This window comes from Gopherus flavomarginatus, chromosome 6, assembly GCF_025201925.1.
Source record: "Gopherus flavomarginatus isolate rGopFla2 chromosome 6, rGopFla2.mat.asm, whole genome shotgun sequence".
Lineage (NCBI taxonomy): Eukaryota > Metazoa > Chordata > Testudines > Testudinidae > Gopherus > Gopherus flavomarginatus.
Genome location: NC_066622.1, coordinates 67,790,166 through 67,817,136, shown reverse-complemented (window position 1 = coordinate 67,817,136; position 26,971 = coordinate 67,790,166). Strand labels below are relative to the sequence as shown.

The window sequence follows — 26,971 nt, the reverse complement described above, 5'->3', positions numbered from 1 at the left end:
ATCAAGGGAAGGTATCAAGAAGGTTGACCAACTGGTCAACCAAAGCAGGAAATGTAGGTTTTATTCCTGACACGTTGTAAAGTAGTTACTAAGCAGCAACCAGAAACTTGGCCTCCCTGCTTCTTTCCACATCGAATGTTATATTTTGCTGTAGACTTTTAAGAATCTGCAAAACCCACTATAGATCTTGCTATGCTGGACAACTTTCCTGTGTGGTACGTGGATATGTAGGTCAGATCTATGCTACAAACTTTTGCCAGCCTAGCTTGTTGCAGAGGTGTAAAGAGGTGTGACCCCAGACCAACAAAGTGGTGCTTGCAAAAACTCTTAGTATGGATGTGTTTATACCAGCAAAATGCTCTGGTGGAGGGCAGACATAAGCTATACCAGCAAAAGTGCATTTTCACTGGCATAAGCTATGTCCTCACTAGGAGCACTTTGCCGATATAGTATCTTGGTATCGTTATACTGCCAAAACACTCCTAGCGTAGACATGGCATAAGGCAATAGGTGCTACAGAAGATTTTTTTTTAAGAAAAAATAATCACACTCATTTTGGTGAGGGTGGGGTTGAAGCTCATTTACCTAGAAATTATGTCTGAAGAAAATCTTGAGATTTAAACAAATGACCTGATAAAATAGAGAGAGATTCCGTGTTTGTCTAATCTGTATATACCTATAGTACTGATCTGTATTCACTGATGCCTCATCTGATCCTGCAGCCCTCACTCATAGGCATATTCCTATTGATTTCAAAGATGTTACTCACATGTACAGCCTCGGGACCAGGCCTATATCAACATGGTAGAAACTGCACTGCTGAAGCTAAAAATGTACAATGAATTCTGACACCCTGGTTGAGGTGGAGGCAGCGGTCAGAAATAAAGATTGCACACAGAACCATGCAGAGAAATGAGAGCCAAACACCACCTGTTAAAGCCCTTTCTCTGACAACCTAAGATCAACATCCTATACTCAACTGAATGAAACACACAAGAACTGTCTCTTCCACTCATGGAATGAAGATTTAGGGCCAGATACTGGCTTTGAAGATTTAGGCCTGGACTAAAAAGGTTTGGGTTTTTTTTTTTTTAGGACTAATACACTATTTTGGTGGGTTTTTTTGTTTTTTTTTAAATCCTGAAATAATCAAACCAGGACAGTTCTTAGAATGGATACAGTTACACTGCTATAAAGGTGCTTAAATCAGTATAGCTTATGCCTGTAAACTGAGTTTCTCAACCAACTGACAGTGGTACCAAAACTGCAGCCAAGCCCTTAGTATAGAAGTATATTACCCTCCATCCAGCCATGCAACTTCAGCTGATGTCACTAAGCTTTGTATGCGGATGGAAGGCAGCATATGACTCAGACATTGCTGAAGACATAAAGGGGCCTTTCAGTTAGTAAACCAGCTTAAGGCAGCCCCTAATCAAGAGAAATGAGAATGATGCACAGCACCAAAGGTAAGAAGCAATGAGCCACTTAATTTGGATGTAATGCACTCTACCTGTCTCTAGCTTCGGTGGAGTGACTGCTGCGTAGCTGATATATTTTACAATCTGCCAGCATTTCTGTAATGCATCTTTTCCTTTTGAGAGAAAGAGAGGGGATTATAACTTGCATAGACATTTATTTTGTGATGAACATCAACAAAGACCAACACAGTCCAATGGAATTTCGGTTTGGGGCTGACATTTTTTTTTCAAAATCAGTGCGGAGTGGAGTGGGCAGCAGTGTCTTGAAGTGAGAATACTGAAAATGCCAGTGGAGTTTGATACCCTTATGTGCCTGCCTCTCCAAAGACAGGCTGAATTGGTTATTGCAAGATTGCACAAGAGGGTGGTTTGCTTTGAAGGAGGTGTATGGTCTTAAAGTGCAAACCCACAGCACTGGAGGGGTTTAGTGTCAACTGCATCTGGCAACAAGATTTCCTGAGTGTTTTTTTTCTCCAAGCGATTCATACGTAGAAAAAAAAAATCTGGCAATAAATCCATTATGCAGCACAGCTCACCTGACAATAAAACAAGCCGATGATCTCAGAGCACAATGTACAGAAGAAAAGAGGATACAATACACTTCCGTGGAGAGTCCCTAGATTGGTATGACTCAGGAGAGCGCATCTCTGTTATCTATGCTAGAACTTGCTTCCCCAACTCCTCAGTCTGACAAAGCTGGAGTTTATGGACCTTGCAACATGCCCTGAAGGTCAATTTGTTTATGCAGTCATTGTTTGAGGGGGGCAGTGCGTGTATGTGGTGGCGGTGGGGTGTTACTGTTTGTAGTGAGGAAGAGATTCCTTGTTAGCTGATCCTGTAATTCCTTCATGAACAGCCCTCCCGCTTGGCAAATCAGTGCACAGAAGCTTTGCAGGATTGGGTCCGTGGGCTAGCTGATATCTTGCATTGTAAATGTGCCAAAAGATAGTTGATCCGTGTTTATAAATAGCAGGGAAGAGAGGGGATAATTAAAATCTATCAATAACTAGTGAGCACCCATCTCAACAAAATATATCAATATAGGGCCCAATCCCAGGTTCTGAACTCCCTGTGCAGCACACCCTCAAATGTCCTTGCTTACAGTCCCAAAGCTAACTACATTCCACACACAAACGCAGTGTCCCTCTTGCTTACTGTTGCAAATTATCAAAAATAATCATGAAGGTGAGATTCTAGAATAATTTTTTTGTTCTTCATTTTGAGTCTCTGTCATACATTGCTTCCCACATTTGAGCCTCGGAAGGTGTGGAATTTTGGGTGCATAAGAAAAACAGGATCAGGTCCATAATTAATTTGTCATACAATTATTGTCCCTAGGAAAATCTTTTCAAAACAGCTAAATAACCAAAACTTCCCATTTGCTAGTTTATGTCCACATTAGTTAAACAATTCAATGATTCCTCCTACTTCTGGAATTAAAATGGTTGCCCTGAGAAATATCTTGACCTCATCAAAATCAAAACGTGTAACTGCTTACCATCTAATGTAACACACAACTTAGTGACACTGAGTACAGATTCCTAAGGATTTGTACCCTGCATTCACTGGTAGGGGTGCATAATCCCTAGTTTGTTCTCGTGTTAATAGACATCTGAGCCAATACACTGAGCGTTCTGAATAGGAGGCAGAGGCATTTTTTTTAATACTGTCATTTATACCCACCAACAAAAAATTGATCCACAGAACCCTTTTAAACTTGACATGAAAGTGTATATATGACCCTTTATTTTACACCTAAAATTTCCTTTGACCTTAGCATGGATTCTGTACACAGATCAGGAGTATTATATGACCCTATGAATCAAACTTAAACCGAAGGTGTTGATTCAAATTTGGTCCAACATTTAGGTTTTGTAAAATGAACATTTTGCTATTAACTTCAGTTGCACCAGGATCAAAGCCAACCTAATATAAAACCTCAGACCCCAACAGAAACGAGCCAGAAATTTATTTTAACAGCAAATTAAACAAATGCAAATGTCCCCGCAGTATCTGCAGACCTAATGCAGCGGCATCGAAAACCCAAAAACGAAACTAATGGAACAAAGGGGAAATTAATTTCATGTTATTTTCCATGTCCAAACTCAGAAACAAACAAAAAAAATGGCTACAAATAAATAAAGCATTTTAAAAGTGTTCTAATCTGTGGTCTTTTTAGTAAAAATGGGTAAATAAATGTGTTTGCCAATTTAAAAATCTTATTTTAAATTCTTTAAATTCACAAAACCAGGTGGCTGAATCTCCATTCTCCCCTGTGACCATATATTTTATACAAAGATCACTTGTCATTTAGCACCACTATATATTTAAGGATCGCTAAAAAAGACTTGTTACAAAATATGTTGTGTCTCTCCCTGATGCAGTGGGGATAGATAAAGATGGCGTGCAGACATCAGAGATACCTTTAATTAGAAATGTGTTTTTAAAAAATGTAAGTTAAAAGTAATTTCCGGTCCTATGCTGGCTCATTTGATTTAACAATCGCACTTTCCTATTTTCAAATTTCAGTCCCCTCTCGCTGTGTGATAGGCTCAACCAGTGAGAGGAAGCAGATTGACTGTGGGCCCGATCTAGCAAGCAGCACAGGGTAGGCAGATCCCTGCACTCCTGGGAAGCCCCTCTGACCTGAGTGGCAGCAAATAGAGGCAGGGGACTGCCTGTATGGAACAGTTTGGAGGCTCAGGGCCTATGTGCGGAAACAATGAAACAGACCATACAAAGCACTACTGAATGCACAGAACGAATAAACTAAAACAGAGATGTTTCTCCAATCTTTCAGTTACTGGACTCTTAAGCATCGGAACATTATTTCAGAGAAATGGCGTTTTTTAATTCGGTGTCCCTTTAATTCAGGATGTCTCAAATAGCCACTGATTTTAGGGGCCAGTCTGAGACATCAAGGGCCCAATAGTCATAAATGGCAAGCCCCCACAATTCCAGTCGAGGGCAATGGGAGCTGTGGAGTGATTGGCATCATGGCAAAATCCAGCCCAAACTGTGACACTGGGCACTGGAAATTAACGGCTATGGATACATCTACACTGCAAAAACAAAAAACGCATCAGCGGGTCTCAGAGCCTGGGTAAATGGATTTGGGTGCGCTACCGGGCAAAAACCAGCAGTGTAGACATTTCCTCTAGGGCTGGAGCCCAGGCTCCAAAACCCAGCCTCATCGCCAGGTGATAGAGTCCAGGCTCGGGCCTGAATCAATTGACTTCGGCTCTGAGATTCACTGCTGCTGGGGGGCAGTTTACAGTGTATATGTACCCTTACTGTCTCTGCCTGCTCCTCCAGCTGTAAAATGGGGATAACGTCACTTGCCTGCCTCACAGACAGTCTGTGAAATGTAACTGCTTGCAGAGCATTCAGAGATGGTGGACGGTGCACCAGAGTGGGTCTCAGGAGACCTGGGTTCTACTTCCAGTTCCACCACTGGCCTGCTGGGTGGCCTTGAGCAAGACACTTCACTGCTCTGTGCTTCAGTTTCCCCATCTGCAGAAGGGGGATAATGATACCCACCTCCCTTGTAAAGGGCTTTGAGAGCTACTGATGAAGTGCTACAAAATACTAGGAAGTGTTATTAAAGGAAAGGCACCTATCAGCAAATTAAAAGTGTATGGGCCCAATCCTGTTCCGACTGAAACTAGTGGCAAAGCTACCCCTGGATTCATCAGTGCAGGATTGGGCATTTTTGTGCAAATATGTAGGGAAATAAACTGAATGAAAGTCCTGACTGACCCAGTTGTCAGAGAGGGGGGAAGACTTCCCATAATAATTAATATCTCATCTAAACACTTTTTACCAGTGGAGCTCAAAGCACTTTACAAAGGTGGTCAGTACCTTTATCCTCATTTTACAAATGGTGATCCCCATACAAGCTTTTTAAATCTAACAGTAACAGGATCATTTCTCAGTAGCTCTCTAATGCTAAAGAGCTGATCTATTTCCCTACAGAAAGGCAATGTTTAAATATTTAATTACTGTACATACTGCAAAATGACAGCTCTGTATATGAAGATATAACAGGAATCTCTGCTCTGGCTAAATCATATTCACCCTCTTGCTGGAGGTTTTCCCTTAGGTTAGACTGACATGTCGATTTCAGACAACTCTGCCAGAGAAGAGCCATGTTGCCCCATACACCCTCCCCAGCCTTTCTCTTGGCCCTTAGACTATTGATCCTTCAGTAACAGACATGGGGCTCCCTTAAATACATCAAGGAGTCCAGCAGCTAATAACCAGCTTCATTCAATTCCCAGTCACATTATTATCCAATCTGCCAGAGGCATTAATATTCAGAGGTGAAATGGAAGGGAGGGCAAGGGTGCCGGGGAGGGGGAGCACAAATAGGAAGAGGGGAAATCAAACGGCAGCCTGGTGTCATCAGAATCCACTTTTCTAGTCTTCTAGAAAATCAACTAATTTCAGCAATGTGTTGACGGGAGAGTCTTTCTGAATAGCTTTGGCATTAACTTTGATTCCAATTTGTAAACATGGAGCATGAGCAGATGAATGGAGTGACAGAATGCTGCACAGAATTTCTGCTCCTGGTCCCCTCTCTGCACCAATTCCAAATAGGAGGTTCACTCCTGCCAGGTGCTGCATGCTCTCAGCTCCCAGCGAGCTCAAGAGATGTGCAGGGTGCTCAGTATCTTTTAGAACCAGGCCCCAAATAGCTAACAGCATTTATCTTCCTCTTTAAAAAAAGGGAGGAAATAATTATGCCCCCATCCAGTTACACTCCAGTTTTTTCTAGGCTACCTTATAGTTCAAGTCTCCTCTCGCATTCACGACCATTTCCCTAGACCAGGTCTGCAGAACCACCATAATGCCCCATTCCCGAACCAGGGCTCCAGCCCTCATTCACTGTCTAATAGGCCAGATTCACCATTTGTGCTCATCTCCTGTCCCTACAAGCCAAGGTTCATATTCTGGGTGACATCCTCTCTGGGGCGGTCAGGGCTTAGATCCCATATTCATCCCATCCTCTGAGCCAGATCTCCTATTTCCGGTTCCTCCCTCTTTCTTTTTGGCAGAGTGTCTGTACTCAGGTTCACCCCTCTATCATAAGTTTTTGGGACGCTGTTCACAGAGAGCGGAGCATTTCCTCATATTGTTTCTGATTGCACGCAGGGAATATTAACTGATCCAGCTGCAATCCATTCAGACCTTTTAGAGCTATTGATTATCTGCTTTATACTCTAGAGAAAGACTATATATTAAAGGAGCATTGTAACTATTTCTCTGCCAGAAAAAAAGATACTGGCTCTAAAGAGAAATACAACTCAGATATGAAAAATTTAACTGGGCTCTGAATGAAGAATGTGGAGGGTCTGGACTGCAGTTCCTCAAAGGTCTCCTTTGTGAAAGGCAGGGGAAACTGTTTTCTGGCTTAGACCCTCAAAGGTATTTAGGTGCCCAACTCTGCCCTGTTGTGAAGGCACCCAAATATCTTTGAGGATCTGGGCCCTTCTTTTATAGGAGGGTTAGGGTTGGCGCAGGCAATTGCAAATAGAAATCAGGGCCTTGTCACTTTCTCAAATTTACCGCACGTTCAACATATCCACAAGTTGTAACTATCTGACAGGGGTTTGGTAGCCTCAGTACGTGGGGCCAGTTCCCAGCAGGCACGTGTCCAACACAATCACACATCACCACCAGTTTATACCACTTGTCCCCCTTCTTAGCATATCACAGCAGACAGAGACCAGGGATTCAGCATGTTATGAAGGCACAATTCCCCTCCGCACCATCAATGTGGGTCCTCTTGGTCATAGTGGAGGTTTGGCAGGACAGCATGTGGATAAGTTGTTCCGATGACTCCCCTCCCACCAGTTATACCTGTTCTGTGGATCAATAGGTTTCAATTGGCTAGCCACTTAGCCCAGCACTTTTCCCACACAGGGAGTGCTAAAGGAGCTTCAAGTGAGCATCACTAAGGGCATCTCTAGGTACCCTCTGCCAGGAGAGGGTCTGGCTGAATCTCAGCAGCTGTCTCCTTTAATCTAGATTAGGGAATTTAATGAAGACACTGAAATCTTGACCTTCTCTGAGGAATGCACTACATGTTTCGGACTGGTCCATCCCAAAGGAATCTCTGAGCTACCTCCTCCAAGAGATTAACAACAAAGCTATCCATTCCTCCGCATACACAGTGGGGTTTGGGCTTTGCACTGCTTTAGTGATGCCAGTTTAAGCTAAATTGATAGAAGGCCTGCAAGCAGGTTTAAGGGTACCACCTTTTGGGGGGGAGGTGCCAATGTGACTCTATGTATCTAAACCCTTTTAGTTTGATTGTGCAACTTGGGTGTGGACAAGGCCTTTGGTAGATGGAGAACTAGCATTTGTCTGCTCAAGTGGCCCCTGCTAAACTCAAATCCTTGAGCTTCAGCTGCATAAGCCTCATGTAATGCAACCTCTCTAGCTCTAGCTCCAGCCAGATGTCTGGTCTGATATTTAGATGTGAACAGAGGTATACTAACTAGAGTAGTGGTCTTGCAAGAGTTTGAGGTTATCCCTATGCACACAAACCAATTACACCCTCTGGGGGTTAGCTCTAGGCTTGCCCAAGAAAATCAAAAGCTGCGTTTAACAGTAACAAAGAGCTGGATAGAAAGTGGCTGAATTTTCATGGTAACATTGTTGAAAATTTGAGAAAGGTCCCCAAACTGTAACCCCAAACCTGTGCAAGCAACTTCCCAGTGGCCCCAGTGAGGTGCAGAAAGACAGATCCTCTGGCTAGGGGTCTGCAGGGACCAGCCCTAGGCAATAAAGCAAAGGCTGGAGGGACTGGGGCGGAACCTCAGTGCACCGGTACATGCAGGTGGGGTAAATTTCACCCCCTAGCTGCAGCTGGCTGGGCTTGCTCCCCGCCAGCCGGACCAGGCCCATCCCGAATATTTCTGCCTCTCTTCTCCGACTCCCCTTGGCCCAGGGTTTCACGGAACAAACGCTGCTTCCAGCGATCGGCCCCGCTGACTACTTCCACCGCGGCCTAAGGGAGAATCCAGGCCGGGCTCGCTGCCTCCTAGCAGGCTGCCCCAGGGCGCGCTTTCCCCAGGAGGAGAAGCTGGCTGCAGGAGAGGCCCCGATCCAATGGGCTGGCCCCGCTCGGCAGCACAGAGCGGGCGGCAGGCGGGTCCCTTACCAGGGGGAAGGGCGCGGGGTAAGTGGCTGCTTATAAAGGGGGAGTTTGCAGTGGGGTGGGGGCGGCTCAGTTCCCCCGGCAGAGGCTGAGGGCAGCAGGGGGCAGCTCTGGTGCATGCGGCCCCGCCCAGGGAAAGAGCCCCGCGGGCAGAGGACGGGCTCTGGGCTGCAGCCAGGGTCCGGAGGCCCGGCCAACCCTCCCCGCTGTCCCTGCGGGACTCACCCAGTCCCGGGACTGCCTGAGGCAGGGCCTGGCACGTTCCCTGCGGCTAGAGCCCGGCGCTCCGCATCCTGCAGAGCCCCGGGGGCCCGGCCGCTCCACCTCAATCGGGAGCCTGCGGACCTGGGCGCCGAACCCACCGGCCAGCGGGCTGCTAGGTGCATCAAGCCGCCCAACAATGGCTGGAGCCGGGTGGCCAGGACAGGCCGCAGCCCCGTTGCCACCAGCGCCTCGGCTCCTTTCAGTGGAGGCTTGAACGAAGGAGCCGCCGCGCCCTGCCCCGATTGAGGCTACTAGGAGGGGGCCTCCGGCTGCGTGCGGGGGTGGCGGGGCAAGCTGTATTCTCTGTAGGGCCGGATCAGGGCCCCACTAATCTGCTCCCTCCTCCCCCTGAACACCCTTCCCCTCCGCACCCCCAGCCAGAGGCAGCGCCTGGCCCGGGAAAGAACCACTGATCTTCCCAGCCTCCTCCTGGCTTGTGGAGGCAGTTGGGGAGGCGCTGGGACCTCCAGGGCCCTGAGGACGATCCAGGTGCCCGAGACCAGGAGACCCACAGGCAGGGAGGGCCCCGTGGGGGCTGATCTGGAGGGCCCGGCCCTGGCGGAGGTCCGTGCTCCTTAGTGGTGCATGGGCGGTTTTATTCTTGCCGGCTGCTAGGCTAGGAGAGACGCTGGTTTCTGGTGTTAGAGAACAGGTCTAGGGGGGGCCGGGTTTCCCTTCTGCTCCGCTCACCAGTTCTGCAGAGAAAGCGCACAGGGCTGGCGGGTGTGACACTGGAGAAAGCATCTGCAGCCCCGTGAGCAAAGCAGCAAAACAGGATAGTGCTTCTCGCAGCCAGTCCCTGGGGACCCTGGTCCAGCAGCTGCAATGGAGGGAGAGCCCCCCTCCCCAGCGATGGGGTAGGGGGGGCCTGACACTCTCTTAGAGGGTCACCCTAAAGGAACTATATATACACAACTCTAGAAGGCCACCCACTAGAGTCACTCCGTACAATCGAATACAAATATAGTAACTGCTTGTGATTTGGCCTGCTATAATCCGGCCCGGTGCAAATGCTTTTCTCCGCCGTGAAAGTGCTGGGCGAGTTCTGGGCATATACCTGTCCTGTTTGTGGGCATGAATCTAGAGAGAGAATTGCAAGGAACGGACAGGCTCGCGTGGGTGCGCTCCGAACTGGATAATAAACATTTAAAGCAGAGGCCACGCTGCAGGATTCTACCAAATATTCGTTGAATGAAATTTAACTTAGGTCTGGAAAAATTTCTATCGCTTTCGATTATTGCAGGTAGTCAATAGTGTACAGAGAAACACGCTATTTATTGCTATATTGTATACACACTATTTCCCTGTTATTAGACTAATATACACAATTACTGATTGTACACTATAATTCATACTATATTATACACTTTTCTGTGATTAGTAGAATACAAACAGCTAATACGCAGGATTTAATTATTTTATACTAGAATTGATACTATATTATATACACACACGGTTTCCTTGTTAGTAGAATATAGACAACTAATATACACACAATATTTACGTATTATTTTATATTAGAATTGATATGATTTGTTCTGTATACACGCTACTTACTCGTCTGTATTGTACAAAGTAAATCTAAACACTTTACTAAAATTAAATGATTGGTACTATATATAGTGTGTACATATACGTAATTTAGCACTAGTAAATCGTGCATATTTAGCGTCAAATTTTATACTATGTAAAATTTGATGTTACGTAGCAATTTTTACTCCTGTCCATTACAAATACTCCTCGTTGCTAATGTACACATTATAATACAGGTTTTTTTTAAAACGGAAGGTCTCTTTAAGAGGTCTTTGGTGGCGATTTCAGTTCATGTCAAATCTTGATGTTTAAATGTGAGGTGAATGAAAACGTGGCGTGGGGAAATGCGTAATAATTGGATATGGAGAATGTGGAGGCGCGGGGCAAGGAGTTTGTTGGAGCCGCTGTTTGTCGGTAACTAAATGCGCAGCGAAATAGGATTGAAATCCGGTTTCAGTGCCCGCATTTCGGCCGGGGAACGCAGGCTTTAGAACTCACTCTTTACTTGAGACATTTTAATGTTGAAGGAAACCCTACCGACCACTGCTCGGGGCTGGATTCGTTCCCTGCTCTCTGGATTTTAGTTAAAGCAAGGGAGCGGTGGCAACTTCAGCTCAGCAGCCGGATTCCGCAGAAATAATGGGGGAGGGGGTAAAGGAGGGGGGGTGACTCTGGCTAGGTATGCAAGGGTGCAGCACCCATGCGAGGGGGTGCAGGAGAACTGCCTAGCCCTCCCTCCCCTCAGAGCTGGGAACTGCAGGGAGGTCGCTTTGCTGTAAACAGGAGCTAGTTCGTTACATAAATATCATTTATCCAGCTGTCCAAAAGCCGTCGGGCTGCTTTCCTCTTCCCAGGCGGTGGCTCCCCGCCTCTGCTCCCCCAAACCCTCTCCCCTGGACTCTGCCACCAGCTGAGTTAGCAGCCCGGAATGGCATTATTTACAGCGAAAACCCAGCTAAGTTAAACAGCTCTGCCCCTCTCTCTCTCGGCTAAGTGGAAAATGACTAAGTTTAGAAACGGCGGCCGGGTGTCCCGAGCTAGTGCCCTAGGAAGTAAAGCCTGGCTGGACTTGAGGAGATCTAGGCTGTAGAAACTGAGCAACATAAACAGACCAAAATAGGCTAGACCTTCGGAAAAGGGTCGCTTGGCTTAACCCAGCTCCTCACAGGCCTCCATGCTGAAGGCGCTGCGCCTCGCTACCAGCCCGGCTAAGAAAGCCCGGTGAATAGCATGCCTGTCTGTTTTCCGACACTGGATTTTCAGGGCCCGATCCTGCCTTCTCCTGCTGACCCACGTAAGTGTCCCCACCACAGGGGGGGGCCGCGGGGAAATTAGAGGTGCGCCCCTGGCAGAGCTGGCTCCCTGACAGTGCCATGGGACGCGAAGGACGGACAGACACCTCTCCGTTAATCCGTTCCCGCGGGTGCTCTTTCTGCGGGACGCAAGGGCAGCTTTGCAGAAGTTGCAGGGAGCTGGCGCCTGAGTTTTAAAGGGGAAAACGGGCCCGGATAGCTGCATGCTGCAGCAAGGCGTCGCGGCGATAAGTGGCTGGGGAGCACTTACAGCGGTTCCAGATGCTGGTGCTGTCGTGTGGCCTTAATCCTGGGCAAAGGAGGGCAATTTGCCCCCGCCCCAGCGCCCGGGCTCCTCCGCGCCTGTCAGATGGTAAGTCCCCCTGGCTTGCTGCTGGGCACTCTGCGCTCTGTTAGCCTGTGACTCATGGAGAGAGGCGAGGAGGAGGAGGATTCCTGTCGACTGATTCCCATTCACTGTGGCCATTCACTTTATGGAAGGCAGCAGGCGCCCCCAGCCAGCTGCTCCCCGGCTCTGCGCGCTCAGCCCGCCCTATTTCCAGCTGCGCGCCCCAGCCCAGGCACCGGCCCTGTCCAGCTGTGAACCCTCAGGCACCGCCCCCAGCAGCAGGGACCCAATCACAGGCCGCTGATTTGCATTCAGAGGTGCGCCCATCTAATTGCCCGCTGGGGTGGTTAGGCTCCGCCCCGTCTCCCTCTATCCCCGCCCACTAGAGCTGCGCGAAGGGAGTGGAAGGGGAGTTGCTGCGCAGGCTTTGGGATGCAAAGGTCTGGGGGGGGGTTGGGGGAGCCGGCGGATTGTCGAAGCCTCAGCTGGCTGGTCCCCGCCTCTTAGACCCCCATTCAAGGGCTGTCCCTTCCTCTCGTTCCCAAACCTTCAGCTGCTCCCGCCCAGTGGGCACAGGGCTTCCACCGCGTGCCCGAATGCAGAGACTTCCCTCCAGTTCCACTGTCCCTGGGGAAGGCGAGAATGGTCAACCAGCTGATTTTGCAGAGATGCTGGCATCTTTTATCCTGTTGGAGACCTGCATGGGGATAGAGTCTTTGGGAATAGTCGGTACCATTACAATGGTGTTTTTAATAAACCCGTAGGAAGACAGGAGGGATTGTATTCCTTGGGTTCAAATATGAATCTCAGCTTACTTTGTAAGAAATGTAGGAAGTAAGTCTCCTTCTCAGCCATAGTTTGATCCTGTTTACTGCTCTGCTGCACCATCCAATTTATAATGATTTCTTTCTATAGTTTAGCATTTAAAGTTTGGTTTCTCTAAAATCCTTCTCAGAGGCTTGCTCACGTCAATAAGATTTTGCAAAGTATTTTGATATCTAGGAGGGAAAGCTCTTCTACTTTTGCAGCTGTATTGGGCATCTTCACCACTTCACAGATGGAGCCAGCAGCCAGGGTTGTTTAGGGAAAACATAACATATCAAACAAGTGGTTGATCGTACTGGTGGAATGCTTGTAATAAAGGGCCAAAGTGGAAGTCAATAACATACTAATAACTTGCACTCATACATGCCCTTTTCTCCAAAGGTAGGGTGACTAACTCTGGAATATATGTGATATTTTCTAATTCAGTTACATTCTGCCAGCCTAAATATCCCTGGCAGTTTTACAGTCTAGTTCTTCTGTTGAAGTCAACTGCAAAATGTCCATTCTCTGTATGGTGGTGCAGGACCCTGGCCCTTAGCTGAATGGATATTGTCTTCATGTCCTATCCTGATGTGTTTCTACAGTGTTAAGCCCCAATTCTGCAAATACTTGCATACATCTGGTGCTTAATTTTAGGCACATTAATAGTGCTGTGGACTTCATTGGGACCTGCAAATGCACAGACTAAGCATGTGTGCAAGTATGCGCAGGACTGGCATTTTAGCTGGCATGTTCCAACCTAGAGTGTCTCCGCTTTCCTGGAGATTACTGCATGGAATGGGTTTACCAGTGGAAGGTGTTTCTGGCACTGATGGGGGAATACCTATTTCTGTATTCAGTTTTTCTTGAGGTCACTTCCATGTCAGCCTTTCCTGAGATTTATGATGCCAAAGGTCACCCTCTAGCTCTCACCCTGATATGTTTTAGAGATTAGGAAGTAATGTTGTGAGGAGTGAATTTAACTCTCTGTGATTTATGAGCTGTATTTAGAGAGCCTGTTAAATGCATAACATGACATGGATATGTATGGAAAGATGAATGTGCCAAAAGCAGGCATATTGCAACAAGCAGGTTGTAAGGATTTAGGCTTTATGGATTAAATTCAGTAATATGAACACACATGTTTATCCAACACACAGTGCTGGATAGTGAAAAATTAATTTCTTATCACAATATTGACTGTCACTGGAAGCTGCTGCATTTTTTCTTTCTTCTTAAAATGCAATCATTTTAAGTTTTTGGCATGTGTCTTTTGATTTTATTACTACTATATGACCAGACTGGGGCCACATTCATTCTGAGGTCAGTAGTGATAACAGAGATGAATTTGGCTTCACTCTAAATTTTATAAAACCTGAGCCACAGGGAAAATCCTGCACTGGCAGAGGGACTACTAGATTTAGTAAATCTCTTCCACCTAACATCTGATTGCATATAATTCAGTGAAAACATATTTTCTCTTTGGACAGAGGGTGTTTTGTGACTCAACCTTCTTCTGGATTCTGAAGATGCCAGCTGGCAGGTGTACAAACTGTATGATGCTCAGATACTGTTGTGCTGAACGTGATATAAATGTTCAGACATAAATGCTCCTTTGGAGACATGTTTTGGTTTATCTGATTTAGGAAAGGATCTGTCTGTCATGCGATTCAGCTAGAAGAGCTTGGAACTCATCTTTCTCTTTTAGTTCTTGACAGGTCAAATCTTGAAGTCCTTTCTTACTTGGGCAAAATGCTTATAGCCCTCCATGGGACTTTTGCCTGTGCAAAGACTACAGGATTTGGTTCAACGTTTTTGCCTTCTGCAGAATTCCAAATGAGAACTTTGAGGGATAGGGTAGCAAACTGAACCTAGTCTTTCCCCTCACAAAGAATAATTTTTTTTTAGTGGAGGACGGATAGCTCAGTGGTTTGAGCATTAGCCTGCTAAACTCAGGGTTGTGAGTTCAATTAAAGAGGGGGCCACTTAGGGATCTGGGGCAAAAATCAGTACTTAGTTCTGCTAGTAAAAGCAGGGGCTGGACTCAATGACATTTCAGGGTCACTTCCAGTTCTATGAGGTAGGTAGATCTCCATTTATTTATTTAGACCTGTCTCAGTCATGGGATGTGCAAGTGTAGTTCCATTATCACAGTAGAGGAGACAGTGTAGCATTAATTATACAAATGTCCTGGGGCAACTTAAGTTTGAACATAAGGTTTTGAGTTGGAGGGAACACCCTGGAAATGACCATGGTTAGGATAACTGATGCATTGCACATTCTCTCCTCTTGGGGATCTGTTTTCTGTACTGGTGCAAGGATTGGGCTAGATCAGGGGCTCATGTGGTATGACCACATTCTTCGTGGAGACTGTCTTGTGTGTGCCTCTTCACAATCACAGTCACTATTTTCTAACTGTGTAACATCGCTACAGCAGCTACAGTAACTGCTTATATTGAAAAGTAATAAGGAAACAAAATTATTTTTCATCTGTTTAATTTTAGCTGCTGGAAACAAGAACCAGCACCATGTCAGTGGCTGGTTCCCCATGGACCACTAGCAGGTGTCCCATGGACCATAATTTTGAAACTGCTGGACTAGACGATCCTGACCTGAGCTAGGAAATCTTTAACTGGGCCAAATTCCCAGTAACTGTAGGGCTCACCCTCTAATAGTCTCTCTGGGATTTATCATGGTCTGTCTTTAGCCATTGATTTGAAAATACCCTGTAGTAGCAGCTGTTGCTGCTTTGTGCCAAGACTTCTTAGCTATCATCTTGTCTTCCTACAGTTCACTGCCAGAGAGGAAGACCAGAGATTCACCTGAGATCAGGAGATAGATGCTATTACTTTACACAAACACCGTAAAAACAAAAGTAAACTAAAACCACAGTGGAAGTAGCTCCCTTCTCAGCAGAGAGATGAAATGCACAGAGAACAAAGAGAAGGAAGTATTCTGGACCTAAACAAAACTTCTTTTCCCCCAAGTGTGATCACTTTTTTATTGAATAGTAACTGCCCCTGAAAAGGTGAGAGCATTATTCTCACTACAGCATCCCTCTTACTATAACCAAACAAGACTCTGGGATGGAGGAAAGGCCTGGAAGGAAGCCTGTGGGGCTCAACAGACAGGCTATCATCATATTAAATAATTGAACATTCACACATTTCAGAAATAGGCTTCAGATGTTGCTTACTCTCCTCCTTAGAATAAGATTGTGTGGATTCAGTTCATTTCTAGATACTACAAGGGTTGGTGCTGTATGAGTACCTTGGCTAGAGGTCTGTCTTGCTGCCTTCTCACTAGCTACCTCTTGACACCTTAGGAAAGTGTGCGACTTTCCCTTGGGGATATCTTAACAATTTTCAAGGGAAGGTTACAGTTTCAAGTTCAAGATATCCCAGACTATACCATGTCATAGTGTTTCTGTGGCACGTGTCCCTGAGCCCAATACTTCACTTCCTTGAAGAGACTGCACCTTCCATTCATTCTGTGTAGCTAGTGTTTATTGAGGAATGACTTTTCTGGGCATGGGGTTCCCAGTGATAGCTGCATGCAGAAGTTGCTGCTCATATCACTTCCTTATTGCATGTAGCATATTGCATTGAGGACAGCTATCTTCCCTGTAGCTTGGGAATGTGTGAACACTTCTCACAGGCTACAGCCTGAACATATTGTGTAGTGTCCATTGGTGCCCTGAGCTAAGACATTGTCTGGTGTTACTCCTCCTCTGGACAGAAAAGGAGTGATTCCTCCTTGGTGTCAATTCAGATTAGAATTGCTAAAAAGTGAAATCTAATTAAATGACTATACATATAGCATATACTGTAGTCTATAGTCTGTACTATACACTATTCAAACCCTCCATCTGGTTAGTCATCATGGTCCTCTCCACTGCCCTGCTGACAAAGATCTGTGCATAGCTCATCCTGAATGGCAAAATAAAGTGGCAGCTCTAAATAGTGCCCTGTTGAGTCACGTCTTGACCATGTGTAAATGTCTGTCAGCAGGGCTGGCTCTTTCATACAAGCAGTATAGCAGCCAACTGAGGCAGCAGAATACTCAGTAACTCTTTGTATGGGTGATTGTGGGCTGGCAGGGGTGGACATTTGCTTGTTTGCCAAGGGTAATGGAACTTGCAAAGCTGGTCCTGTCCATCAATGCAGGTTGCAATAACAGAAATGGCTGGCTGCAAATTATGGGTCTAGTAAACATTGCTAACAAATTTGTGGAGGAGGCTTATATTGATTTGGAGCAGGGTGAAGTAAGCAAGAGAGCAGGGTGGGGGGCAAACTTGGTCCAAATGAGGGCCAATATGGCAGCTGTCAGTCATCTAACAGTAGAGATGTGCCCTATGGAGACAGCCTGGAATTCTCCAGCTTGATCAAAGCAGAAGCCTGGCAGTTTGGAGCATGCAGTGTCCATAGACTGCACCTCAATACTGAAGAGCAGCGATGGTGGGCTGCTTTGTAGAATCACATGGCCTACCTCTCCTGAAGCTCTTCGTGGAATCAGTGTGATGGATCAGCAGTTCAGTTGTCTAGGCTGAGATCAGGTCCAGGGGCAATGACTGAATTAATTAGATTGCTGGGCAAGATCTAAGCTTGCTATATTCAGTGAGTTTGCTGTCTCTGGGGCTGACTTTCTATATGCTTCTTGTTGGTTTAAGGAGAACATACAGCACAGAAGTTATTCAGAGGCAGCATCATTGTTCTGGGAGTAGAACCCAGATTTGGTGGTAATAGGAGTCAGAGGCATTCATGCATATTCGTATCCTCTTTGCCTTGATTTAATAACACTGCTTTATAAGAACCAAGTATAATACCTTTAAAATTCAAGGGACACCCTTAAAACAATGGGCCTGTCCATGGCTATGTGCTGCTTTTACATCTGCAAACTCTTTGGTCTGAGGGAGCAGTGCCACCTGCATGCTCACAGGTTTGAGCAGAGTGATACAGTGTCATGTCAGTGTTTCTTGGTCCAGGCAGGGCAGTACCAAGTTATTGTTACTGTGCTCACTTGGTCTTGGTAGCGTGGTGCTGATCTGATCTGAAGAACTTGTCTGTCCAAATACTGTGTTACCGTATCAGCATGATGTCAGATCAGGAGCATGCAATGCTTGGGTTGCATATGACGGCTCTTCAGTGTGGGTAATGCAGTGCTGTATTGTGTGTGAACTTTCTTTTAGCCAGACAGTTGTGGTGCCGTATCATATTAATGTTTTTGTCTCCCAACAACGCAAAGCACGTTGCAATGTTTGCTCTTTATCAACACATTGAGATGCATTTGAGTGCATGTGGAAGGTTCCTGGATGGCTCAGTTTCAGGTTCCATGACAAGCTTCTATAAATAACAGCTTTGCACCTTCCAGGACAGACTGTCATGTGCACCTGAACTCTGCTCCTTCCATCTCCAAGAGTGAGGGGATATCAGTGATTTCCAGACCCTAACCCCATGATCCTGGAGGCTTGAGCTAGCTTTTACTGTTTGGAAACTTCTAGCCAGACTGCAGACTCAAGTTCAGCATACTCCAGCCACATCCCTACCAGGCCCCCATCACTGGGGTTGGATAACACCAGGAGTGGGTGGCACAAAATTGGCCAAGCTCTGTCAGCTGGGAATTCACATATGGCTGGGGGAAATCCACCGCTACCTCATCTTTCTGTCCCCTTTATGCTGCTGGAGCAGTCCCAAAGGGAAGGAGCCAAGGGCCAACATTTGACCCTCTGTCTTGAGAACTCTACTCATTACTTAACATTTGCAACCCCTCTGCAGTAGGTCAGTATTCTAATGCCTGTTTTACAATGAGGAAATTGAGGTACAGAGAAGTTATGTGACTTGCCTAAGGCCACAGAAAGAACCAGATTCAGTGTTAGGAGTCCCTGGTCTATGCTCAGGTCACTAGCAAATACTGTTTCTTATTCCACCCTTCTTGGTTGGAACACTGATTGCTGGTGGCAATTACCACTGATGGCCTGAAACTTGTAGCTCTGCAAGTTTCTAAATATTCTCATCGCCGTCCATGCTTAGGCGGTGTACAGGAGGCAAGAATGGGGAGGCCAAAATTGAACTACTCACAAAAGAATCAATGTCCACTTTAGGAAGACCTCCAAATCACACCAGCCAGCAGACTGCCTAGTGCTGTTATTGTTCTAGAAGGCAGACAGGCTTCCTGCCTTTTCCTTAAGCATAAAGTCAGGGTTGGAGCCACTTAACTCAGTCCATAAGAGCCTTACCTCAGAATCTTGAGTCAGAGCAACCAAATTTAGAGGCAGAAAACTAAAATCTCTAGGGTATAGGTCAGAGTAGCAACCTGTAACAAACAGCATAATTTCTAGTCCCCATCCGCTCAGTTTCCATTTCCTGTTTCTGTAGACCAGGGGTCTGCAACCTTTCAGAAGTCGTGTGCTGAGTCTTCATTTATTCACTCTAATTTAAGGTTTCGCGTGCCAGTAATATATTTTAATGTTTTTAGAAGGTCTCTTTCTATAAGTCTATAATATATAACTAAACTATTGTTGTATGTAAAGTAAATAAGGTTTTTAAAATGTTTAAGAAGCTTCATTTAAAATTAAATTAAAATGCAGAGCCCCCCGGACTAGTGGCCAGGATCCAAATAGTGTGAGTGCCACTGAAAATCAGCTCTTGTGCCGACTTCGGCATGCATGCCATAGGTTGCCTACTCCTGCTATAGACCCTGCCTCAGCACGGGATAGGTCTCCATGATAGCTGCCAGAATATTTTGGCCATAAGCTCTGGACTGTCCCTTAAATGTGTGGTACACCCCTGGAAAGGCAGTTTCCCTAGTCAGGGGGTGCCAGAACTGGAGTGTTCTTAAAAGTAGGGTAATTGTGCCCTAAGTACATTTTCAATGGATCTTAAGTTCTCCCTCTGATTCTCAGGCAGGCAATACTCAGGCGGTTTTAAGAGGGTTGATGCATTTGGGCTTAGAAGGAAATGGTGACCCAGTCCCCTGTGTACCCCTGCTGGTTAAGTCATGGAAGGACATTGCAGTCAGCCTTGGTGGAAGTTACTCCCTGGAGAGAAGAAACGTTTTACTTTGGTCACCTAATAGGGAGAAGTTGTAGAAACCTTTGGATCAGGGCCCAGCTAACTAGGGAAGGCCTTTGCTTCAGAGTCTTCTCCAAAAACTTTGTTTCTTCATAAAAAAACATGGCTAGGCAGGTAGAGTTGTGATTACTGCTTCTGACTGGCTAAATGTTGCACATCCTGTCCCCGTCCCCGCCCTCCCCCTTCCCCAGCCTGCTTGTTAGTCTGATCCACCTGTTGTCGTGGCTTAAACTGTAAGATCTCTGGAGCAGGGCACAACGCCTAGCAAAACAGAGCCCCAATCTAGCTGGTCCGTAGCCAGCACTGCAATTTGCAAATGCTTCATAATCCCCTCTCCCCCAAAGTTGAATTATATGAAAAATAGTGATTATAAAACAGTATGTCTGAATATCAAATTACTGTCAGTGATACACTGTGCATTCAAAAGCATTTTTATTGCAGTAGTTCTTAGGAGCCCTAGTCCTGGACCAGACGTCGATTATGCTAGACACTGTGCACACAGAATAAAGACTGCCCGTGCCCAAAGGGTATACAATCTAAGTACATTGTTAAATTCAGCATGGACCAGCCCTTTGCTCCCAGGCAGGCTGGGAGGAGTATCCTGCAAAGGTAGCCCACAGCTCCTCTGGCCAACTCAGGAACTGCACCAACAGTTCTGAAGGCAGGAATCCTGGAGAGGGTAGGTGCAATGTGGTAGAAGTAAAGCTGGTGTGGAGAAGGGGGAGTTATGTATATTTGTTATAGATATCATATTCCCCTCAGGTTATCTCTTTGATATTAACCTGCCTGACTGCAGGGAGTTAGATCAATAGAGATTGTTAAAGGAACCAAGCAGGAAGTGATTGTATGATTAAACGGTGAGAAAACAGGCCTTACGGTGACAGACTCAAGGAGTTCCATCTATTTAGCTCAAAGAGAAGGGTGAAAGGTGACTTGGTTACACATACGCAGGGAACAAAAAAAATGATAATGGGCTCTTCAATTTAGCATACAAAGATATAACAAAATCCAATGGCTGGAAGATGAAGCTAGACAAATTCACACTAGAAATAAGGCATACTTTTTTTTAACAGGGAGGATAATTAGCCGTTGGAACAATCATAGAATGATAGACTTGAAGATCAGAAAGGACCATTGTGATAATCTAGTCTGGCCTCCTGCACAACACAGGCCACAGAATCTCACACACCCACTCCTGTATCAAACCTGTGTCTGAGCCATTGGAGTCCTCAAATCATGGTTTAAAGACTTCAGGGTGCAGAGAATCTTCCAGAAAGTGACCCGTGCCCCATGCTGCAGAGGAAGGTGAAAACCCCCAGGGCCTCTGCCAATCTGCTCTGGAGGAAAATTCCTTTCTGACCCCAAATATGGCAATCAGCTAAACCCTGAGTATGTGGGCAACACTCACCAGCCAGACACCCAGGAAAGAACTCTTTGTAGTAACTCAGATTCCTCCCCATCTTACAACCCATCACAAGCCATTGGGCATATTTACCGCTAATATAAAAGACCAATTAATTGCCAAAATTAGGCTATATCATCCCCTCCATAAATGGGGGGGGGAATAGCTCTAGTGGTTTGAGCATTGGCCTGCTAAACCCAGGATTGTGAGCTCAATCCTTGAGGGGGCCATTTAGGGATCTGGGGCAAAAAACTGTTTGGGGATTGGTCCTGCTTTGAGCAAGGAGTTGGACTAGATGACCTCCTGAGGTCCCTTCCAACCCCAATTTTCTATGATTATCAAGCTTAGTCTTGAAGCCAGATATGTCTTTTGCCCCCACTACTCCCCTTGGAAGGCTGTTCCAGAACTTCACTCCTCTGATGGTTAGAAACCTTCATCTAAGGGTTGTGGTGGCAATACAATCACTGACAATTTTTAATCAAGATTGAGTGTTTTTCTAAAAGATCTGTTCTAGGAATTATTGTGGGGCAATTCTCTGGCCTGTGTTATGCAAGAGGTGATATTAGATGACCACAGTGGTCCCTTCTGGCCTTAGAATGTATGAACCTATGAAAGGTAAAACAATGACATAGATAAGAGTCCTGGAGGAAACAATAGAAATGGTGTTTATCGGGGAAAACCCCTTATCTGCCCCCAGCCAGGCTACAATGGATTACTCTTCCCAAGGCTAAAAGCTGAGATTAAAGGGGCTTCTAAACCTCAAAGACCCTAGAAAGGGAGGGGATATGGGTGGGAGAGGCTAAGAAAAGCACCCAGAATGTCAGTGAAAAGCTGACAAGCACACAGAGCTAGAAACTGCAGCAAGGGCAGTTGCTCCCTGCCAGAGATGGAGTTAGCAGGGCTGAAGGGAATTTACAAAGATGTATGTAATATGCAGGTAGGATGGCCTTTTGTTATTTTTACATTTTGCTCTTTGTACATTTGAGAAATGAATAAATAATGCATTGGTTGATTTGAAGACGCTGTTTCTGCATCACCGCAAACTTATGTTGTCACAAGCTCCCAAAGAAAACCTTACAGTTGCCAAAAGCACACTGCACCAGTGTAGCTAACATGGTTTGGAACCAGGGGGGCTGCAGCTCAAAGGGCCAGTCTGAATGACTGGCCCTGTGGTTGCACCCAGAGTGAGGTATGGGAAGGCAAGCAGGCTTTGCACCTTGGGTCTGAACTTGAGAGAGGCTACAACTCTGCCTAAGGCATAATTTACCCTGAAGCTGTGACAGCCAGATGTTATGGAGAGGAGCTGTTGGGTCCTGCCCCACCTCTCCAGGCAGGCTACCAGTCCTAAACTAGGTTTTTAAATACTTCTCCATCCTGCCTCCCACTGGCAGGTGAAGCAAAACTACTGCTTCCTTATCACTGCAACCAGTAGCAGACTCTGCTCTGCCCCTTCACTGTAGAAAAGGTTGGGGAAGAGAGGAGGCACCAAGAAACAACCATCTTTCCTTGGTCAAGGCTAGGGTTGTTGGAAGCAAGAATGGGTAGGGATGGGGACTGGAAAGTGTTAGAATGTCAGGACCATGGGGATAAGGAGCTAGAGGAGCTTAAAGATTGTGGGGTTCCTGAGAGGCTGAAGAGCTACTGGGTGCTCGGGGGAGGGGAGGCAGAAGAGAGACTTTAAAAGGAAACAGAAGCTTAATTAGCTATGGGTCTGACAACAAAGGACCTTGGAGGCAGGGCCGGCTTTAGGAAGTGTGGGGCCCAATTCGAACGTTTTCAGAGGGGCCCTGGCAGGGATGACTTAAACAAAAAAAAAAGTGAAAAAAAAAGCCTTTCATTTCTTTCATGTATTATTTACTTTCTATAACTATATAAATAAAATTATATATTATGTACATTGCATCATATATGCTGTTGATTGGTTATTAATGACTGCCGTTTCACATGTGTGGGTCCCAGCTGCTCCCTGCCCCCCTCATTGAAGCAGGTGTGCAGGGTTACTGCCCTGGGAACTGAACGGCACAAGTGGACATGGGGCTGGCTGGAGGCAGGGCAGGGGCTGACTGGAGGTAGGGTCTGGCTGCAGGCAGGGCAAGGGGTGCGGGACTGGTTGGAGATAGGGGGTGTGTGGGGCGGGCTGGCTTCAGGCAGGGCCGCGGGGGGATGCAGCAGGGGTTGGCAGGGCTAGAGACAGAGGAGTGTGAGATTGGCTGGCTTCAGGCAGGGGGGTGCAGCAGGGGTTGGCTGGAGACAGGGCAGGGTGTGCAGGGCTGGTGCGGGCAGCAGTGTGTGTGGGGCTGGCTGGCTTTGGGCAGGGCCACAGGGGTGTGTGGCAGGGGTTGACTGGAGACACAGCAGGGGGTTTGACAGGGACTGGCTGTGGGCACGGGGTGCAGAGCTGGCTGCGGGCAGGAGGAGCGGGGCTGGTGTGGGCAGGGCAGGGCAGGGGGTGCAGCAGAGGCAGCTGGAGCTCCAGCCCTTTAAATAGCCCCCAAGCTCCCTGCTATCCCAGGGCTTTGGGGGCTATTTAAAGAGCCCCGGGCTCCCCAGCTTCTATCCTGCCCTGGACCTTCTAAATAGCCATGGGAGCCCTGGGGAATGCATGGGGGTGGTGGGGCTCTGGCAGCTATTTAAAGGACCGGGGTGGCAGAGGCAGCTGGAGCCCTGGCCCTTTAAATAGCCCCCGGAGCCCCTCACTACCCTAGGGCTCTGGAGGCTATTTAAAGGCCCGGAGCTCCAGCCAGGAGAGCGGGGCCACGGGGCTTGCTGCGCTCCAGCCGGAGCTCCAGCCAGGAGAGCGGGGCCGCGGGGCTTGCCGCGCTCCGGCTGGGGCTCCAGCCAGGAAAGCGGGGCTTGCTGCGCTCCGGCCAGAGCTCCAGCCGGGAAAGCGGGGCTTGCTGCGCTCCGGCCAGAGCTCCAGCCGGGAAAGCGGGGCCTCGGGGCTTGCAGCGCTCCACCCGGGGCTCCAGCCGGGAAAGCGGGGCTTGCAGCGCTCCACCCGGGGCTCCAGCCGGGAGAGCGGGGCCTCGGGGCTTGCAGCGCTCCACCCGGGGCTCCAGCCAGGAGAGCGGGGCTTGCCGCGCTCCGGCCAGAGCTCCAGCCAGGAGAGCGGGGCTTGCCGCGCTCCGGCGGGGGCTCCAGCCGGGAGAGTGGGGCCTTGGGGCTTGCTGTGCTCCGGCCGGGGCTCCAGCAAGGAGAGCGGGGCTTGCCGCGCTCCGGCCGGGGCTCCAGCCGGGAGAGTGGGGCCTCGGGGCTTGCTGCGCCCCGGCCGGGGCTCCAGCCGGGAGAGTGGGGCCTCGGGGCTTGCTGCGCCCCGGCCGGGGCTCCAGCCGGGAGAGTGGGACCTCGGGGCTTGCTGCACCCCGGCCGGGGCTCCAGCGGGGAGAGTGGGGCCTCGGGGCTTGCTGCGCTCCGGCCGGGGCTCCAGTCGGGAGAGTGGGGCTTGCCGCGCTCTCGCCTGCGCTTCACTCAAGGGAGCGGGACCACAGAAGACCCCTGAGCAGATCGCAGCCAGGGACCCGGGGTAAGTTTTAAAAAAATAAAAAATGTCTAAGGCGTGGGGCCCTCTTAGGCGCAGGGCCCGATTCCTGGGAATCGGGCGAATCGGCCTAAAGTCAGCCCTGCTTGGAGGCCTGAAGCCAGCATAGCTGTCTCCAGATGACTCAGAACAAAGAGTAGGATGAAGTAGTGAATGCTGGGAACTGCTACTCATAGGAGTTTTATATCCCCTGGATGCACCAAGTGAGGGCAAGACCCTAGCGTGCTAGGTGCTGTATGGTCCCACTGGGACAATCCCTGCCCCAAAGTGGCTACAATCTAAACAGCCAGCACAAGGGGTGGGCAAGGAGAAGCAACCGATCCAGCAGGCAGCGCCAGGGGCAGACCCCAGCTCTCCTCGCCCGACTCCAAGGGCTCTGGCTGGCGGAGCGCCCGGTATGACGGCAGCTGACCGTGCACCGCTGCTGGGCTCAGGCTGGGAGCCACGCTCGCTGCGCAGCGCTGGCTGGTAGCTCCACCCCCGGGAGGCCTGGGACCTTTTACACTCGCTGTCCAGCGAAATTGTTCCCGGCCCAGTCGTTTCCTGTAGTACGCGATGTACCCACAATGCATCGTACAGGACCCTGCTGCAGATCTACCACACTTGAGTCACCCTCCTTTATTGTCCCGCCTCCCCAAGCACAGTCTGTTCTCGCTATTGGGAACTCTATTGCCAACTCTATTTACTTTCGTGTGATTGGTTCTCTTCCCTATGTCACTGGGGGCGTTGGCCTGCTGGACTTTGGATCCCGCCTCCTCGCTCAATGAGTTGTTATTGGGTAACTCGGCGACTGCCCGCAAGGTTCATGTTCTGGTTGGCCAAAGAGCTTGTTCGTCGGCGCAGTAACCAGGCAGCGTGGTGCGTTGAGTCTGTTTCCACGTCAGTGAGAGCAGAGCGCAGCCGGTTCCTCTTGCTTGTTCCCCACTGGCCTTTGCTCTGTCTCGGCCCCGCGCGCAGCCCTCGGCCGGCCGGAATCGCTGCTCCGCTGTCGCGTCCCCGGTAGCGCCGCGCGCCGACCCGATATGTGAGGCAGCCGCCGGCCCGCTAGCAACAGGCGCCGCCATTTTGGATGCGGGGGTCAGTGGTGACGGGTGGCGAGCCCCTATCGCGATATTGACGCGGCGCGGAGATCCCGCGGGTGGGGAGCGGGGCCCGGGGGAGCCCAGGCTGTGGGCTGGCCCGGTGAGCAGCGGTGTGTGGACGTGCCGGGGACGGAGCTGGGAGATCCTCGGGGCGAGGCGGCGGGTTGGGCCCTAGGGCGGTGGCAGCGGGGTGAGCTGCAGCGGCCCCGGTTTTGGGTGTACCCTGTGCGGGGTGTCGGGCCCCGCCATGGTGGGGGGGTGGGTGACAGTGTGTCCTGGGCAGGTTGCGGGGTGTCGGGCCCGGCCATGGGGGTGGGTGGGTGACAGTGTGTCCTGGGCAGGGTGCTGGCAGAGGGGGGTCCGGCCCGGCCATGGGGGTGGGTGGGTGACAGTGTGTCCTGGGCAGGGTGCTGGCAGAAGGGGGTCCGGCCCGGCCATGGGGGTGGGTGGGTGACAGTGTGTCCTGGGCAGGGTGCTGGCAGAGGGGGGTCCGGCCCGGCCATGGTGGGTAGGTGGATGACAGTGTGTCCTGGGCAGGTTGCGGGGTGTCGGGCCCGGCCATGGGGGTGGGTGGATGACAGTATGTCCTGGGCAGGGTGCTGGCAGAGGGGGGTCCGGCCCGGCCATGGTGGGTGGGTGGGTGACAGTGTGTCCTGGGCAGGGTGCTGGCGGAGGGGGGGTCTGGCCTAGCCATAGGGGTGGGTAGGTAAGTGATGGTGTGTCCTGGGCAGGGTGCTGGCGGAGGGGGAGTCCAGCCCAGCCATGGGGGTGGGGAGGTAGGTGATGGTGTGTCCTGGGCAGGGTGCTGGCGGGGGGGCCTCGGCCCAGCCATGTAGTGGTGGGGGAGATGGTGTGTCTTGGGCAGGATGCTGGCAGAGGGGGTATTGCCTCAGCGATGAGGGGATGTGGCAGTGTGTCTTGGGCACGGTGCTGGTAAAGGGGTGCTCAGCCCAGCCGTGTGTGTGTGTATGTGGTGTTGGTGTGTCCTGGGCAT

At 48.9% G+C, this 26,971-nt stretch overlaps 2 protein-coding genes across 6 annotated transcripts in view; one reads left to right on the top strand and one right to left on the bottom strand.

The window, feature by feature from the left end:
- The window catches only part of PITX3 (paired like homeodomain 3), a 92,434-nt gene that overhangs the window by 31,750 nt on the left and 33,713 nt on the right, over nucleotides 1–26,971 (bottom strand). The window contains exon 1 of one of the 3 annotated variants that reach the window (XM_050960291.1): nucleotides 12,004–12,314. The exons of 1 other annotated variant lie outside the window; for it this stretch is intronic. The gene's annotated coding sequence lies outside the window, so the exon portion shown is untranslated. Of the gene's footprint in view, nucleotides 1–9,597; nucleotides 9,658–12,003; nucleotides 12,315–26,971 lie in introns of those variants that run through there. One more of the 3 variants, XM_050960293.1, reaches the window with a different exon arrangement.
- GBF1 (golgi brefeldin A resistant guanine nucleotide exchange factor 1) overlaps nucleotides 25,791–26,971 on the top strand; it is a 170,715-nt gene continuing 169,534 nt past the window's right edge. The window contains exon 1 of one of the 3 annotated variants that reach the window (XM_050959900.1): nucleotides 25,791–25,972. In XM_050959900.1, coding sequence (XP_050815857.1) covers nucleotides 25,965–25,972 — 8 coding nt within the window. In that variant the 5' untranslated portion in view covers nucleotides 25,791–25,964. The other 2 variants (XM_050959901.1, XM_050959902.1) reach the window with 2 other exon arrangements.